This window comes from Galendromus occidentalis, unplaced genomic scaffold, assembly GCF_000255335.2.
Source record: "Galendromus occidentalis unplaced genomic scaffold, Mocc_1.1 scf7180000077495, whole genome shotgun sequence".
Lineage (NCBI taxonomy): Eukaryota > Metazoa > Arthropoda > Arachnida > Mesostigmata > Phytoseiidae > Galendromus > Galendromus occidentalis.
In genome coordinates, this window is record NW_003805483.1 from 147,021 (window position 1) to 162,767 (window position 15,747).

The 15,747-nt window shown below is 51.8% G+C and overlaps 2 protein-coding genes across 2 annotated transcripts; one reads left to right on the top strand and one right to left on the bottom strand.

Annotated features, from left to right (window-relative positions):
* The first annotated feature begins 1,824 nt into the window (after window positions 1-1,824).
* On the top strand, window positions 1,825-7,453 carry shtd (anaphase promoting complex subunit 1). Its single transcript, XM_003746332.1, has 2 exons — window positions 1,825-2,041; window positions 2,350-7,453. The coding sequence occupies exons 1-2, from the start codon at window positions 1,908-1,910 to the stop codon at window positions 7,451-7,453; spliced, it is 5,238 nt and encodes a 1,745-aa protein (XP_003746380.1). The 5' UTR covers window positions 1,825-1,907.
* Window positions 7,454-7,748: 295 nt separating this feature from the next.
* Window positions 7,749-9,899, bottom strand: LOC100904573 (eukaryotic translation initiation factor 2 subunit gamma). The gene is made up of 5 exons (XM_003746333.1): window positions 9,826-9,899; window positions 9,419-9,482; window positions 8,665-9,303; window positions 8,275-8,514; window positions 7,749-8,152 (listed from the first exon to the last, which is right to left on the bottom strand). The coding sequence occupies exons 1-5, from the start codon at window positions 9,889-9,891 to the stop codon at window positions 7,749-7,751; spliced, it is 1,413 nt and encodes a 470-aa protein (XP_003746381.1). The 5' UTR covers window positions 9,892-9,899.
* Between the last annotated feature and the right edge of the window lie 5,848 nt (window positions 9,900-15,747).

Genomic DNA, 15,747 nt, shown 5'->3' on the forward strand with positions numbered 1-15,747 from the left:
CACCCACGTACTCTCATCCCCTGGGTCTATCCTGGCGAGTAGTACCTTACAATTAGGCGATCGTGGGCTTCATCCATGGGGTCTGGTTCGGAAAGGCGGTCGAACATTGCGGGGCCCCTACGCCTTCCATGAACCCGATCTCGTCGTGATCGGAAGCAGAGCTCGAAGAAACTCAGAACCGCGTTCTTCAAGATGTGTGCGCCTAGGAATGAGCATACCATTTATTCACACAATAGTCTCGAACTTCCGAAGTACATCCAGGGAGCCTGAGTGTGGTGCTCAAATATTGAGGGGCTGCGTCCGGATTATGCCAGACACTGGGACCGCGAATCTATCGATTTCGAAGAGGTGATGAAGGCACGGAGGATAGGAAGAGGCAAAGACTGGATGCGGACGGAACTTTTTTTCCCAAATCCAATATCTGTTTCGATGCTCCGTGCGGAAGTGGGAGACGAGGAAAAATTGAGTCCGATGCGAAATTCTCACGGTGAGACTCGGTCTCCGCTTTCCGGGCAAGTATGACACGATACGCAGGTCGGTACGACTGAACTCTCTCCGCTGCACCGCGCCATCCGGTCTACAGTGCAGCGGCCGTGTCTGGGAATGGACGGACGAGTACAGCTCATGGGGAGTCCGGGGTCCTCAGGAACGCCTCTAGACTTCTAATCGGCTTCCAGGTATTCGGGGCCCTGAGGATGACAGGCCTTGGGGTCATGGGTCGCCCGGAATCGGATTTCCTAGTAGTTCTCTCTCCTCAATCCCGTGTATGCGAGATACGAATGATCCATGGCCTATAGGTAGAGTTGCGATATGAGAGGACACGTCCTTTTTTGTCCGCTTTAACCGCTTTTTCGGGGTTTTCTCGGGAATGTCCGCTTTCCGGAATTTCCAAAGAAATACCACTAAATTCCAAGGAAAAATTGAGTTTCTGCGCTATTATTTCGCCGAGGGCACCGAGGTCTCGGCTGCACAAGCGTGAGCCAGAGGCGCCGGGGGTTGGGTCGGGAATTTTCTCCTCAGCAAATTGTCTCTGAACGATCATTAAGCTATCGAAGTTCAGTTGCTTATTAGGAAAATGGTTGGACAATCGAATCAATTCCATGGAAAAGGCAAAAAAACACAGAATAGAGTGTTCGCTTCGGGTGTCCGCTTTCCGTCCCGATGTCCGCGCGGACATTGTCCTTTTTTCGGGAAAGAAATGTCCTCTCATATCGCAACTCTACTTATAGGTCACGATTCACGATTCAACTTTTGCTCTACATTAAGTCTTGCTCTGTTTTGTTTTTCCATTCACCGCTGTGAATATCAAGGAAAAAGCGATTCTTCAGCGAGGCGATCATTTCGTTCCTTCCCTCGACGCCTCTCCCGTGGGGATAATGCCGCATTCCTTCTACGTAATCTCGAGATGTAGTCTCAGCTGATACCGTATAGAATTAGCCGGAGAAGCGACCGAGGATTCAAGTTTCTCCAAAATTTTTGCGTGGGACCCGAGAGGAATCGCCTGTAGAGATTCCATTGATCCCCGCCCGGGAATCGTTCACAGCTCCGGAAACGCAGACCGACGTAACTTCTCCAGGGCGATATTTGAGCAGGAAGGAGAAAAACCTCTCGAATTTTGAGGTGTTCTGGCCGGATTGCTCAATCAGTCGTTTCTCCAACAATGTATTGTACCGATTATTCTTGATCCATATCTGAATGGAGCCGACAGCCGAATCCTGCGAGCCATCGGCGGTCAAGGCGCTAGTGCCATGTCTGGCTGTGTTTGGACATGACAATAGACGGTCGGCTGTTCGGTTTAGCGCGACTCTCGTATGAGAAACCTCTGAATTTTGTTTAGCGTAGAATAGACAGCTTGAATGTGGACGAAGTTCGCCGTATGAGACAATCTGGCGGCGAAATCGAGCGTCATGTTGAGTTGCCCTCCGCCACGGGAGGCACAAGTCCGTGGACGGGCGATTCTGGAACTGCACCCGGGATGCCGGAAAATCGAAGACACTCTATTGATAGACAATGACAGATTGCGCCAAGTAGATTCGAACAAGTGAGTAGTGCGTGATCCGAAGACAAGTTTTCGAAATCTCTCTCCTAATTTATCCCGTGGTCGGGGGAAAGTGTCAGCGGCTGGTATGGGACTTCGTTCCTGCGGGAAGCATGATAGGACGAATGTCCTGTCTGGATCACCCAGATCGGGGAGGAACGAAAATATATGCAGAACTATGCTGGAGAACTTACAGCGACCCACGGCAGTCGATTGATTCAGTTTTGGACGTGAAAACCCTAGCTATGAACATGACAATGCAGCCTCGTTTAGATACCAGAAGAGCTCACTGATCTTTCCTCGCTTTGCAGAACGACCGTCTCGAGACGATATCACGTTTCCAACGATGATGAAGTCGTCGAGGAAGAACTATGCCTCCACGATAACGTGATCGTGTTGACCGAGGGAAAAGTGGGAATGAACAAAGCCATGAAAACTTTCACCCTGCCGGAGGGTCGGAACGATGTTTTCTGGGCGAGATATTGCACCGAAGACATCAAGTCCAGAACCGTGCTAAAACTAAGAAACGCGAAGCAGCCTGATTTCAAGCACATCAAGTGCATATCGGCTCTGAACGCGAACTCGAAACTCCTCTATACGTACAGCAATGACGGTGAAGACTACGTCACGCACATGCCGTTCGATGTTCAGAAGATCTGGCCAACCGACAAAGGTATACTCCTGGAGCGTCAGCTGCCCCGTGACTCTAAGATGCCGCGGATATTCTCCCTCTTCCATCCTCTGGACGAACTAGCTCCCGTGGAAATAATTTCGCTCCATCGCAAGGCCCCCTACCACGAAGGATCGCAGATCTGCTTCAGCTCTGAGCTGTCAGATTTCGTCTTGATATACAACAGCCGGGACAGAACGCATTCGATCTGCCGTTTCCGAGTGTCGAACACCTCCGAGGTGCAGGGGAATCTCAAAATCAAGGATCTCAGTGTGCCTAGAATCCAGAGTCCAGCGTTCTTCTCTTCGACTCCGGTCGTTTCTCCCGCCAATCAGTCCACACCGGCGATGTCGTATCCGCTACGAAGTCGTCTGTCGGACACGCCGAAGAGCAAATCGATACAAAGTCCTGTATTGATTAGAGTCCAGAAGGCGACACCGCTGAAAAACGTCACGCCAATGAAAACACCGAACCGATCTAGTCTCTTCTCGTTAACGAACACGAGTCCCGACCCGCTAGGCTCCTCGTTCTCGGTTCCCTTCAACAGGACCACAACTTCGTCTTCCATGCTGAGTCGATTAAACGCGAACATAACCGTTATCGTTGAACCTGTTCTCCCGGATTTGATGCTCGAAGTGATTTTCACCGACAAGTTGATCTCGTCCGTCCCAGCCGACAAGGTCCGTTTGGTTCAGGATCTTCTGAAACAGGAATATCTGGCCTATATCTCGATACCGCAGCGGAAACTTCGTATTTTGAAGCTCTGCGACGGCGACTTCGTGTTCGCCGGAGAGATCGCAGCCTACGATTTCGAATACATCGAATCGCTACAAATGATGTTGGTCATGACGTCCGCTGACGGGAATCTCATCCTTTACAGCGGACTGACCATGTTGTGTCCGGTCCGGGCGGAGAGCTTGACCCCGGCTCAGTTTGCGGCGCCCACGTCGGCCCCGGTCGGGAGGAGATCGCGTTCGTCCGCATCGAACTTGACGGAATCTAGTCGGCCGCAGAACATTGCTTTCAACTTGAAGTCCGCGGGCGCGAATTTGGTTTACATTAACGACGTTCGCAAGGATAAGGAGTACGTTCTGACGTTCCCCCGACACGACTACGGCGAAGCTGTCACTAGCTGTCTGAACGGTCTGGAGCATCTTCTACAGCCTGACATGATGATGGTGATCAGACACAAATGGTTCCTGCAGAGGTCGTACACCATGGACGAGTGCGGGTGCACGATTCGAGAGCTTCAGCTCTTTCTCCGTCTCATCTTGCAGTTGATCGGATTCGAGCATGAAGCCGAGAGCGTATCCCGCCACAAGAGATTGAAGCCCGAGACCGAAGATGACGACAGCAACTGGGAATTCCTTCTGACCTTCAGAACATTCCCCACGTCGAATACGAATCTGAAGTTCAGCCCCAATGTCCTCAGTGCGATGAGCTACCACGTACTGTCCGCGTTGCACATCGTTTACGAAGAACTCAAAACGAGCAGCATCATGGAGATCCACTGCAGCGTCATGGCGAGTTTCCTGGGTCGTCTCTCGACCGCCATGGCCCTGCCCAATTACCGGGAATTCTACGCCAAGGACTTCCCCGACTCGAAGCTGACCCGAACGCACAGAAATCCCGAGAGAGGACTGAAAGACCTCCAGATTCCCCACTTCTTCGAGTCGGAACCTCCGAGTATCGTGAAATACATTCTCGAGGCGTTGGCTGGGAATTCCAGCGGCACGGCGTTCCCGTGCTTGGCTGGTGTCAGTAAGAGCATCCAGTCGACGATCCAGGTTTTCGGCACGCTCATCGAGAATGCGGAAATGTCGTACAAGCAGCTTCCTTCGAGTCGGATCTTCGTGAGCCGCAACGCCAATCTCGAGGAAGTCCTCTCCGCGCCGGACCTTTCGAAATTCAACAGTCGCTTAGCGTACCGTTTCATATTTAGCAATCTGATCATGAATTTGGCCAATCGATCGACTCACGACTTCAGTCCCGAGCTCTACACACTCCTCGGCCGTGGGGATCTCGCCGCCCAAGTTACGCAGTACCGGTCGTCGAAAACGCATTGGTTCATCCCGACGCCGACCGAAACCACCAAAGGAGGCGAAGGCTTCGAGAACCTTTTCCATTCGATGCTGTCGCTTCGTTTCGACGACGATACCCGTATCAAAGAGGTCTGTTCGATGCTGAGCACATCAAGCCCGGTGACGATCAACCTACGACAGGGCGCTGACGTTCTGGATCACGACTTCGCGGAAGAGCAGGAACGATGCCTCTACAGCTTGTGCATCCGAACGCTCGCCCTGCCGCTGGGTCGAGGCATGCTGACCCTGTTCTCGGTGCACCCAGTGATCAGCGAGCCGATCGTGATCGCGCACTGTAATCTCACGGGACGTCTCGGTCCAAAGGGTATGGCTGTCGAACTGAAAAGCATCGACACCCCTCTGAACATGACGCACTGGCCACTGTTCCATAACGGGGTTGCCGCCGGCTTGCGAGTGGCTCGTCACTCAAAGAACGTCACCAGTTCATGGATTGCCTTCAACGAGTCCTATCAGGAAATGAATTCCGAAGCCAACAACAACGGAGGCATGTTGGAATTCGGAGGATTCATGTTGGGGCTCGGGCTCGGCGGTCACCTGGCGAACCTGAATCCCGTATTCATCTGTGAACTTTTGAGGAAGAGGAACGCAATCATGAGCGCGGGGGTGCTCCTCGGTTTGGGCGCTTCGAAAAGAGGGAGCATGAGTCAGGAAGCAACGAATCTTATCGCCATTCACATCGATGCGCTCCTTCCGGCCACCTCGACGGAGCTAGACGTCTCTGCAGAGTGTCGAGTCGCAGCGATCTCCGCTCTGGGCCTCCTGTACTTGGGCTCGGGACACTATCACATGTCCGACGTGCTCCTCAGTGAGATCGGCCGACCCCCGGGTCCCGAAATGGAGCATAGCGTCGACCGAGAAAGCCACTCGCTGAGTGCCGGAATCGCTCTGGGCATGGTGATGCTCTGCAAGGGAGAATCGACCTCACAGGCGATCCAGACGAAAATCAGCAACGCACTTTACAAACACATGGTCGGTGGACCGTCCCAGTTCGACGTGACGAGATTCTACCGATCGCCGAGCTACCAAATCCGCGAGGGAGATCAGATCAATATAAGCGTCACCTCTCCCGGAGCGACTTTGGCCCTCGGTTTGATCTACCACCGTACGGAAAACTTGAACATGGCCTCTCTGATGAATGTACCCGAGACGCAATATCTTCTGGACACCGTTCAACCAGACTATCTGCTGCTCAGGACCTTGAGCAAGGGTCTCATCATGTGGTCACAGGTCGCTCCGACCAAGGAATGGGTGGAGAGCCACTTGACGAAATTCATTTCCGAAAACGCGTTCAAAAGACCCGCCGAAGAGATACCCTACGACACCGTCGACTATGAAGGAGCGACTCAGGCTTACTGCAACACCCTGGCCGGGGCCTGTTTCGTCTTGGGACTCAAGTACGCCGGCTCGAGCGATCAGGCAGCCTTCCGAACTCTTCTGCACTACGTGATGATGTTCTACGATATTCAGAAGCAGCCCGCAGCCGAACAGGCGGGGAAAAACACCATCGAAACGAGTCTGCTGGTCTGTCTTCTCGCCAGTAGTTTGGTGATGGCCGGTACCGGAGATCTCCGAATACTTCGGCTCTGTCGCGTTCTCCGGAAACGTATCGGACAGGGGACGAACTGCGTTTTTTACGGCAGCCATATGATGATCCACATGGCGATCGGGTTTCTCTTCCTGGGCGGAGGCACGCTCACGCTCTCGACGAAGCCCGAAGCGATCGCGGCTCTCGTGTGCGCCCTCTACCCGAAATTCCCGACGCATTTTTCGGATAATCGCTACCATCTGCAAGCGTTGAGACACCTGTACGTGCTCGCGGTCGAACCACGGCTGTTCGTTTGCCAAGACGTGGTTTCGGATAAGCTGGTCAAGGCGTCGATCACGGTGAACTTCAAAAACGCCGCCGATAGCGAGAGGCTGGTCGCCCCGTGCAACTTACCGGATCTCGATCAAATCGAATCGGTCATCGTGGACGATGAGAGATACTGGCGCATAGAGTTCAGCAGCAAGAATTTCGATCTGCTCAGAGACGCGCTGGAGAAGCGATCTCTCATTCACGTGAAACAGAAGGCGGGCACGATGTCGTACGTCGATGATCCCAAGGGATACAAAACGGCTCTGGCGCAATGCCACATCAAGGATGCGGTCAGGGGCCGCACTTCCGAGAGGAAACTGGTTCATCTGGAAAGTTTCTCGAATACCCCGATCGTCGCGCGCTTCGTCGAGAACATGCTGTCCGTCAGTGGAAAACGAGATCAGATGCAGGAGAAACTCTGCACGGTCGTGATGGAATGTGCCGCGGCCGAACAACTCGAAATGCTTTCGATTCTCACCGAGTTGATGTCGCTCCGGGTCGATTCGAATTCGACTTTCAATCTGCAACAGCTCAAACTGATCCGGGACTTCATGGCGTATGCGCGCTCGAGACGGATTTCGGTTTGTGGCGAAGACGTGATCCTCGGCATTTTGGATGACGTTGAGAAAAAGATTAGAATAGACGGAGCGGAGTTCGAGGTGTGGTACGGACGAAAATCAGATTCGTTGCCGAGAAGCTTGCCGTCGTTGTTCCTGCAGCTCAGAGGGGGCGACGTGTCGTTGGAGAGCATAGTGAAATTGTACAAATCGATTTCCGAATCCGGTTAGTCAAACGCTGTTTATATCCATCCTTATTAACGAATAGTTGTAAATGTTTGAGAGGAACTTAGATGGGCGAGGAGTCCTCGGCAGAAGGACGGAAGATAGTTATGTGAATAAATTACGCACGATTTTTCTCAATCGTTCCCCGTGACATGTCATTCTCGCTGAAATCGGAGCTTAGATGAGCGAACCGCTCAGGTTGAGTATACATATCGTTCCGTCGTCGAATGAGCAGATCCGTTCAGATGGCCAGCAGCCGTAGCCGTTTTATTTGAAAATTCGATATCTTATCCTCTCATGATCAGCCTCGACTGACTGGATTGTTCGAAATTCCTCTCTTAATCTGACCCCATCCGATTAGTCGCCAATGCTTCTCAACTCTCCTGGAGAGAGCTATTTTCTCCCCAACTTCAGTGCAAACGGGGTTCGTAAGAACGATTTTGGCAAGATCGTTCTTCACGGCGGCAACACGTCCACCGGTGGACAAACTGCCGATGTTCACCATGAGCAGTTCACCTTTTGACAGTTTTTGAACCTTCGCTCCTTTTTTCTCGCCCTCGGTCCTCACTCCGAGAAGACGCCTGAGAAGGTAGAACGCAATCTCCAACTCGGTGAGAATGCTCGGCAAAGCGTCGACTGACCCGAGAACTTGACCCACCATACGGTCAGCGCGAGATAATGTCGGGTCGATTTTCGTACCAACACCTGAAATGATGAAAATCAGCGACATGAGCTCATTTCTTTGGGCGAGTTAGCTTTTCCATCGTTGAGGTACACCTGAGAATCCTATCTATCGCATCGAATAGAGTCGAGAGAAGCAGTCTCACCTATAAGACCCCCGGGTACGGCGTACATGAGGTCATTTTGCTCGGTGCATAGAGACAGCACTTTACTGAAAATCGGCTTGCACATCATCCTGCCGTTGCTATCCTTCGTGACGATCCCGGGACGCACTTCGATTTCTTGCCCCACCCGCAGCACCCCTTGGAGAATTGATCCTCCAGCGACTCCTCCCTTCAGATCATCTACGTCGCATCCGGGCTTGTTGACGTCAAACGATCGGATAACTATAATCATTAAAATGGTGAACATTACGATCTGCGCAAAAAATGCGGAACTTGGTCTACGGAAGGAACTTAACGGAAAAAAATCGCTCTCTCCTCCGATAATTATGGACCGGTATACGAGAAGGTTCCCGCGAGATTGGAACCACTTACCAATCAGCCGAGGTTCCGAAGTGAAGTCTCTGAGCGGCATCGGGATTTTCTTGATAATGTACTCGCAAATAACTTCAATGTTGTATTTGAGCTGGGCTGAGATGGGTATGATCGGAGCACCTTCAGCGACAGTTCCTTCAACGAACTTTGTTATCTGCTGGAATTGCTCCTTAGCCTGAGCCTCCTTGACAAGGTCGATCTTGTTCTGGAGGATGAGAATGTGTTTCAGCTGCATGATCTCGATGGCAGCCAAATGCTCCGAGGTCTGGGGTTGCGGACAACTTTCGTTCCCAGCGATCAGGAGCAAGGCGGCGTCCATGACGGCGGCTCCGTTCAACATTGTGGCCATCAAAATATCGTGACCGGGACAATCGACGAACGAGACGTGTCGTCGGAGCTTCATGCGTCCATTGCACCCCTGGCGATCGCAGGGGAAGTCGTCCTCCTTGCTGCTCCCGTAGGACCGGAAACGTCCTGGCCGGGGGCATTTCTCGTCGTCGCACTCGTACACCTTGGCGTTGGCATAACCAAGCTTGATTGTGATATTCCTCTCGAGCTCATTCTTAAAACGGACTGTTTGCACACCAGAGATAGCCTTGACAACGGTTGACTTGCCGTGAGCTACGTGTCCGATGGTACCTAGAAAAGGCCGGTGACGGTCGTTAAGGATTTTTCATTGAATAAAGAGTTTGAGCTCGGAATTAATTACGCGAGGAAAATTCATGCCGATGGGGAACCCAGCTCGAGGACTCACCAATATTTATAGTTGCCTGCCGACTGATGACCTCGTGAGTGAATGGGTTCAGAGTTTTGACATCCTGCGAGAGGGAAACTGTTTTCAGGCTCACAATCAGAATGGAAGGAGCATTGCATCATCGAGGGCGACAGGAAAAAAATGGAGCTCTCCTCTCAGCTTTGTTTTGTCTCGTCGCGTCATCCGAGCTCAGATGAGATGAACGACATTGAAATTCGGGGAACCGTCGTCAGCTCCCTCGAATCGTTTTCAATATGGAACACCCCTCTGAACGTCGACCATGTGTTGCCTGCCGGGTGCCGGGAAGCTTTTGCGGCGCACCGGGGAAACCACTAGCGGTTTGGCACCTCCAGGGTGGAGATTTAGTAGATAACTCCCTCTACGCGTAGTGTCGAGGTGATACTCACGAGTTTGGCCAAGTCTTGCTTCGCCAAATGAGGCTGTCCACACTGCTTGAGCGGTTCGCTCGCCATCTTGCAATGAAATGAACACAGCGAGGGCGCCGCGTCAAAACATTCGAACTCCTTCCGACGCTTAGGTAGATCCGAGCTTTAGAGTGGAGATTTCCTCCGTTGCGCGCGGACTAGGACTCTGCTCACGCCGCACCGGTCTAGAATCATGATTGAATGCATTCTTGGTCCGCGGTGATTCCGGGAGCGTGTCCGGAATTTCTTCCTCTACATCATCCCATTGGGCGAATGCGAGCTGTCGCGGCGCGAATTTTCGAACTTGTCCTAAGCGCGCGGCGGAACTTCCAAGATTTCCAAGACTAAGTATTCGTCTGATACGACTGGCTCAAGCTCAATCTTCCTTCTCTGAGAGGATAGAATTCGCCATTACTCTCACTTAGGCTAACGGTATCGCAGATCTCGGATCGTTGCGTGAAATCGGCGCAGCCAGCCGGGTCGGCGCCCGGGGCAGACCGGCATATATTCCGCCTTTCTCCGTGATTGCGCCTCCTCTCCGGCATTCGGGGGCTGGGGCGCTTATCTTTCTCGCTCCCGTTCTAGGCACCCCATGATCGCCTATATCGCATTGACCAACTCAAAGTTTAGCTGTCTCGGCTGCAGCTCATCTAATCAACCGTTCCTCGATCAGATGCGCTTCTCCTTCTTCATTTTATTGAATGATAAACCGCGCCTCAGCAAGGGAAGGGTTCCGAGTCAAGTCTGTCCTAGCCCCGCCTTGGGGATCTGCGAGGAAGCGTAGAAACAGCTAAAACCTATGCGGCATTCGATGCTCAGAGGAGTCCCGAATTTAGCGCAACTCCCGAGGCGCTCAAGTCAGACAGCATGGCCGGATTGCATTATGGATTGCTGAATTCTAGGCAGAATGATCATGGGGATTGACCGTCGTCGGTCCTGATTGATGTACTTTCTCGTGAAGAACGGCCGAACCCCCTTTAGGAAATCTCATGATGATCTCGCAAAAATCCGCTCCGCGGCACTGAAGTTCCCGGAGATACCCTCCGACAGAGGCTCTCTGTGCGACAAGACAATTCTGATTAGGGGCGATATGCTACACATCAGGGTCTCGATGAGCCTCGATTACGGGGTGTGAGAAACGAGTTCGAGTTCGACTCCATCAACCGTTCGAACAGGAGCTTTCTCACAGAGCGTAGCATTAAATTTGGCTGCGGGGAATACTATCCAGGCGGCCCGTGTTTTTCCGGGCTTCTTTCGCATTTGAGACGACCGTGACTAAGGGAGCTACGTTGGGCAAGCGTTCGTGTTTTGATCCAGAGCAACAATTCATCCACCTCTAAGTCTGAAGATCGAAAATCGAAGAATATGAATTTCAGACGGATGAAAAGGGAAGATAGCAGCTGTGGACCATTCCTGGGAAGCGTGGTATATTCACGGATTTTAGATTTCCCTCAATCGATTCGAAGCGTTGCCTGAGCCGGCTCCGTGGACGCTCTTGACTCGCCTCCATCGATCGCTCAACGGGCTTTCTCACGGGGAAGCGATTCACGATGTGTACGGACTTATTCAGATACGCTAGACGGAATACGAAGATCCGAAAGGAAACCACCTGGTTGCGATCGGTCCGCTACTTGAGCGCGTGCCGATCGCAAAGATCCGCAGAGCCACGTCGTCGGACGGTAAAAGCGTTTGTTGTTGCGCCGGCTCGAGTCGTAAGTACCGGAAGGTCAAAGTCACTTTGTCAATTTCAGGTGAATAGGACGATGAATGAATACATGAGTTCACATTGACTGACTGGCTGACACTCAACCAACCAGCCAGTCAGTCAAAGCGAGGAGCGCCTGTCGTAATTCTATATGAACGTATGTCGTGACGAAAGTGAAGATGAAAACTTTCTTGTTCCAAATCAAGTTCCAGCGCGTGTGAACGAATTTGTCGAAGGCGATTCTGCCCTAGCCGGTCGTCAGGCAATCGACTCGAGCTATGATAACTCATCTTCAAACGCTACGCAGGGATTTCTAGTCGCATTTCCTAGTCGCCCACCGATATAGAGCCACCATCGGGGAGCGAGAACGCTACCGCGGCAGTAGGACCGTCTTCGAATCGGTCCTGCTTCATTCGTCAAGCTCCCTCAAGGGGGTACGTATGACGCGCTCTTTTTCCGAAAAGAGAGGATTCGTCCAGAATCCACAGAAGAAGCGCTCCACTCTGTCCCGGAGGGGAAATGCTCAGTGGATGGAGCCCGGGGTTGTTCACGCCATGTTTCTGATGTCGTTCCACCTCGAACTCCGACTCAGAGTTCACCAGTCATTAGTTAAGTGTCTCCAATGCGGCAGGAGCTACAACGGTGCCTCCATCCGAATAGCGTTCCGGTATTAGAATCCGAATGCTCCTCCGGGAAATGATTGACCTCCCTCCGACATCGTCATTGAAACAATATTCTTCGTTTTCGTTCGATAGCTCCCGATAATCTTCATTTCTCCATGGGGCATCCATTATCATAATCTCCTGTCTTCGTATCATCCGGATGAGCAGAACAATTCTCGGATTCCGAAAACGTATTCGAATTTATTCATTTGCTCGTTCGATTTATACTCTTTCCAAGCTATCTATTCCTGGCTACGCTATTATGCATTATATGGTCGGCAAGTGACCCCACAAAATTTTTCAAGTGAATCGTATATACAGTATATATCGTAATGATTGATAATGGTCCGGGAATAAGGTAGAACTCGGACCGTGAAATGATTTGTTGTCGATGTGCCTGCCGTTTCAGGCACGACGACTGCCGAACAAAATAATTCCTTTGGTGGCACCTTTGTCAGAGGAGAACGGCACGCTCGGGTGCTTCCTCATCACATTGTGTCTCCTTGCGTCTTCACCGTTTTCCCAGCGCGTCCGGAATTCTTTGACACCGCTATTTACAAGAAATGTGAAGAAACTATGTCGCGTCACTGAACAATTTCCTATCGTCGATAGTTATCAGCCTTGACTTCTGCCCACAGGCCCGGAAAGTTTAACAACTGTAACTTGAAAGATTTCTTCTGGGAAACACGGCATGGCGTTTTTTCCTCCTTTGAAAAAATAATTTGCCACCCAACGACCAGCTCTTTCTCACGGAAGGCGTTAAGAGCTCCGAGCGGACTGAGGAACTGATATGTTGCGGTTCGCCGAAAGGGCCGTATCCTCAGTATCAGAGAGACTTCCAGAGGAGGGGGGAGAAGGTTTTCCAGGCCGAACGATCCGAATGACTCTATGTTCGGTGGTGATTCTGTCGTTGGCTGTCGAAACGGGGGTCGAATGCAATCTTCGACCTCACTCCGACCGAGCCGGCTTCAACCTGAGAGGTTCGATTGTTTATGCGTTCGTTTCTTCTTTTCGTCAGTCGAGCAACGTCAAGCGGCGAACAGCGTATCTCCGCTGGAAGCCGCTTTCAGATTAACCTGGCTGCCAAGCAAGTTGCCCGTTTGCCGTCGCTTCAAGTTAACGTTCTGTAGTTGGTGCCGCCATTGCTGCATGTAGAAGTGCGACCGAAGTGACTGCAACGGCAGGGCTTGCGTCGGCCCATATCGGTGCCGATCGATGGTGTTGGCAGAGCGCAAACGAAAGAACGTAGGGACGGACGAAATAGCAAACAAATGATGGAGCGTCGACTGGGTCATCACCTCCCCCAACGTAGCGACCCTCGACCTCGGGTGGCGTTCATTCGGAAAGAAAAACTAGCGTCTCCCATTCCGACTTCGTCGTCGCTGTCGTCGTCAGTCAGCCAAGCGGTCAGTCAGTCCGTCCCCCGTCAGACAAACTGACAGACAGCCATTCGGACGTCGATTCGCGTATTCATGCACTGTCAGCACTCCAGATACTGCGAATGCGGCTGCCGCCGGTCGTTATCATGAATGGTGTCTTCGGACAACAGCAGAAGCAAACCGTATGGAAAACGGTCATGTGTTCAAATTTTCCACGATGATCACCGTTAAAATGCTTAGCATGATGTTCAATGGTTCCCTCGCCGGCGACGGGACGATAAGCTCATCGCTTGCCGATATCATCGCAGCCAATACATGGAAAGCTAGCGATGGCCAGTGGCAGCTCCCGCAAGCATTTGTCACAGAGCGGGGGCTTATTGTACAATAATTTCACCGAGGTTGAATCCGAAGGGGTCGCCGGTTGAATCTAAAACAAATCGACCCGGCGGCCGACCGGCCGGCTTGCCAAGCCACTGAAAGCGAAAGCTTGGCCACGCGACCGCTACCGTGATCATTGTTGCGGTTGTTCTTTTCTTTATATCGTTATTGTTGTATCATGTGGCGTTGATGGTTTTGGGATGATGAAGACAATGATGATCATGATGATAGCAATAATGACAGCGCAACGTTCACAGAAAACAAACCTTGACATTTCGGACACTCGTGCTTGATCAACAGAAACCGGCATAGAGACGACTGCTGATCGAAGTCGACGAATGAAACTACCGATCGAGTAATCGTGAGCTTCGTCAAGACCGATTGATTGACCGACCGACTGACTGACCGGTGAATTGACAGTTTTCTGGAGCTTTTCCCGAGTCACTCCTAGAAACAGTTCTAGATGAGGTACTCGTCGTCGTCGAACAAGCGACGTCGACGAGTACCTCATATAACGAACTGTGCGTCGACGAGGCGGTCAGACAACAGGAACGCGCGCTTGAACGAAAACTGGGAAGCCTTGACATCAGCCAGACTGGATGTCTGCTCGACCGCCCTGCTCTGCGGCGGATCGGATAAATGTTACCGACAGATTACGTAATTCGACCCGTCGGCTGTCAACTTTTCAGTTTGCCACCTCCGACTCCGCGCAGGCCAATGGATTGAAGCTAAAAAAAATCAACAAACAACAAACGAGCCGGCCGACCGAGAAGCTTGAGTCAAGCGACCACAGAAGTCGACCGGGTCGATTCGGACCGCACAGTAGCTAAAGAATACTGACAGCTCGAATGGACCAGGACGACTTCGCGCTGCGGCTCCGGACGCGGTTTGGTACCCGCTGCATACGATATGAATCTGTCGTCGGAATCGTCCTGAGACCCCTCTTATGCACGATGGAAGCCGGTAGGATCAGGACAGAACTGATTTCGAACGAAAAGTCGCCCACGTGAGCATGCGGAAAAGCACGACGTCGGCTGATTCTCCAGTCCTGACACTCGACCCTCAGCGATTATCTCGGAGTCGGAGCCCGCGCTTGGCGGAAGACTCGATGGGACTGGATCGGCCCGCACGTGATACGATAGAATCGAGAGAGAAAAATCGAAGCGTATTCGCTTTCTCTACGAGCTGATGATTTCTGAGGAACGACTGGGCGACTAGGAAACTGCAACCGTGCACTACCGCCTCGGGGTAGACCCGCTGAAAGCATGTTCCAGCCTGGTGAAAGCTATCTGCCACATTGTACGTTATATGGCTTCCTCTTAATATATAATGTTTTCTTCCTATTTTTCTCTTCGCTTACTGGCGGCGGTGGTGTTGGCGGATACCTACCGATAAGCAGCAAGCGGATAAACCGCGGTTGAAGGCTTTAAATGCGACCTATTGCAACATTCGTCTTTCGGTGCTCCATCCGCAGTCTGCAATTTTACGTATGAATGATAAATCTCAGTCAGATCAAAGCTATGATTCAAGTGAGCACCCGAAACGGTTATCGAGCGATTGTCGTCGCCGAAGATGGCACTCGAATGACGATGATTCGAGCGAAAGCCTTCACGGACGAGGTATTTTCTCCCCTCTATGCATAAAAGTTCGTCTTTGTGATTGAGTGAGTGAGAGTGTGTGTGTGAGTGTGTGTGTTTTCTTCGGATGGAAAGGTCGACGCGTTTGTAAGCGGTTCTGTAAGAGTTGCGTTACAGCAATGTCGTGGGTGTGTGGGTTCATT

Excerpts from the sequence above, each read along its gene's own strand:
- shtd (XM_003746332.1), top strand. The coding sequence starts at position 1,908 with ATGTTGAGTTGCCCTCCGCCACGGGAGGCACAAGTCCGTGGACGGGCG. Across the intron at positions 2,042-2,349 it reads CGCCAAGTAGATTCGAACAA|AACGACCGTCTCGAGACGAT; the intron begins GTGAGTAGTGCG and ends CTCGCTTTGCAG.
- LOC100904573 (XM_003746333.1), bottom strand. The coding sequence starts at position 9,891 with ATGGCGAGCGAACCGCTCAAGCAGTGTGGACAGCCTCATTTGGCGAAG. Across the intron at positions 8,515-8,664 it reads TTCGGAACCTCGGCTGATTG|TTATCCGATCGTTTGACGTC; the intron begins GTAAGTGGTTCC and ends TAATGATTATAG. Across the intron at positions 8,153-8,274 it reads CGTACCCGGGGGTCTTATAG|GTGTTGGTACGAAAATCGAC; the intron begins GTGAGACTGCTT and ends TCATCATTTCAG.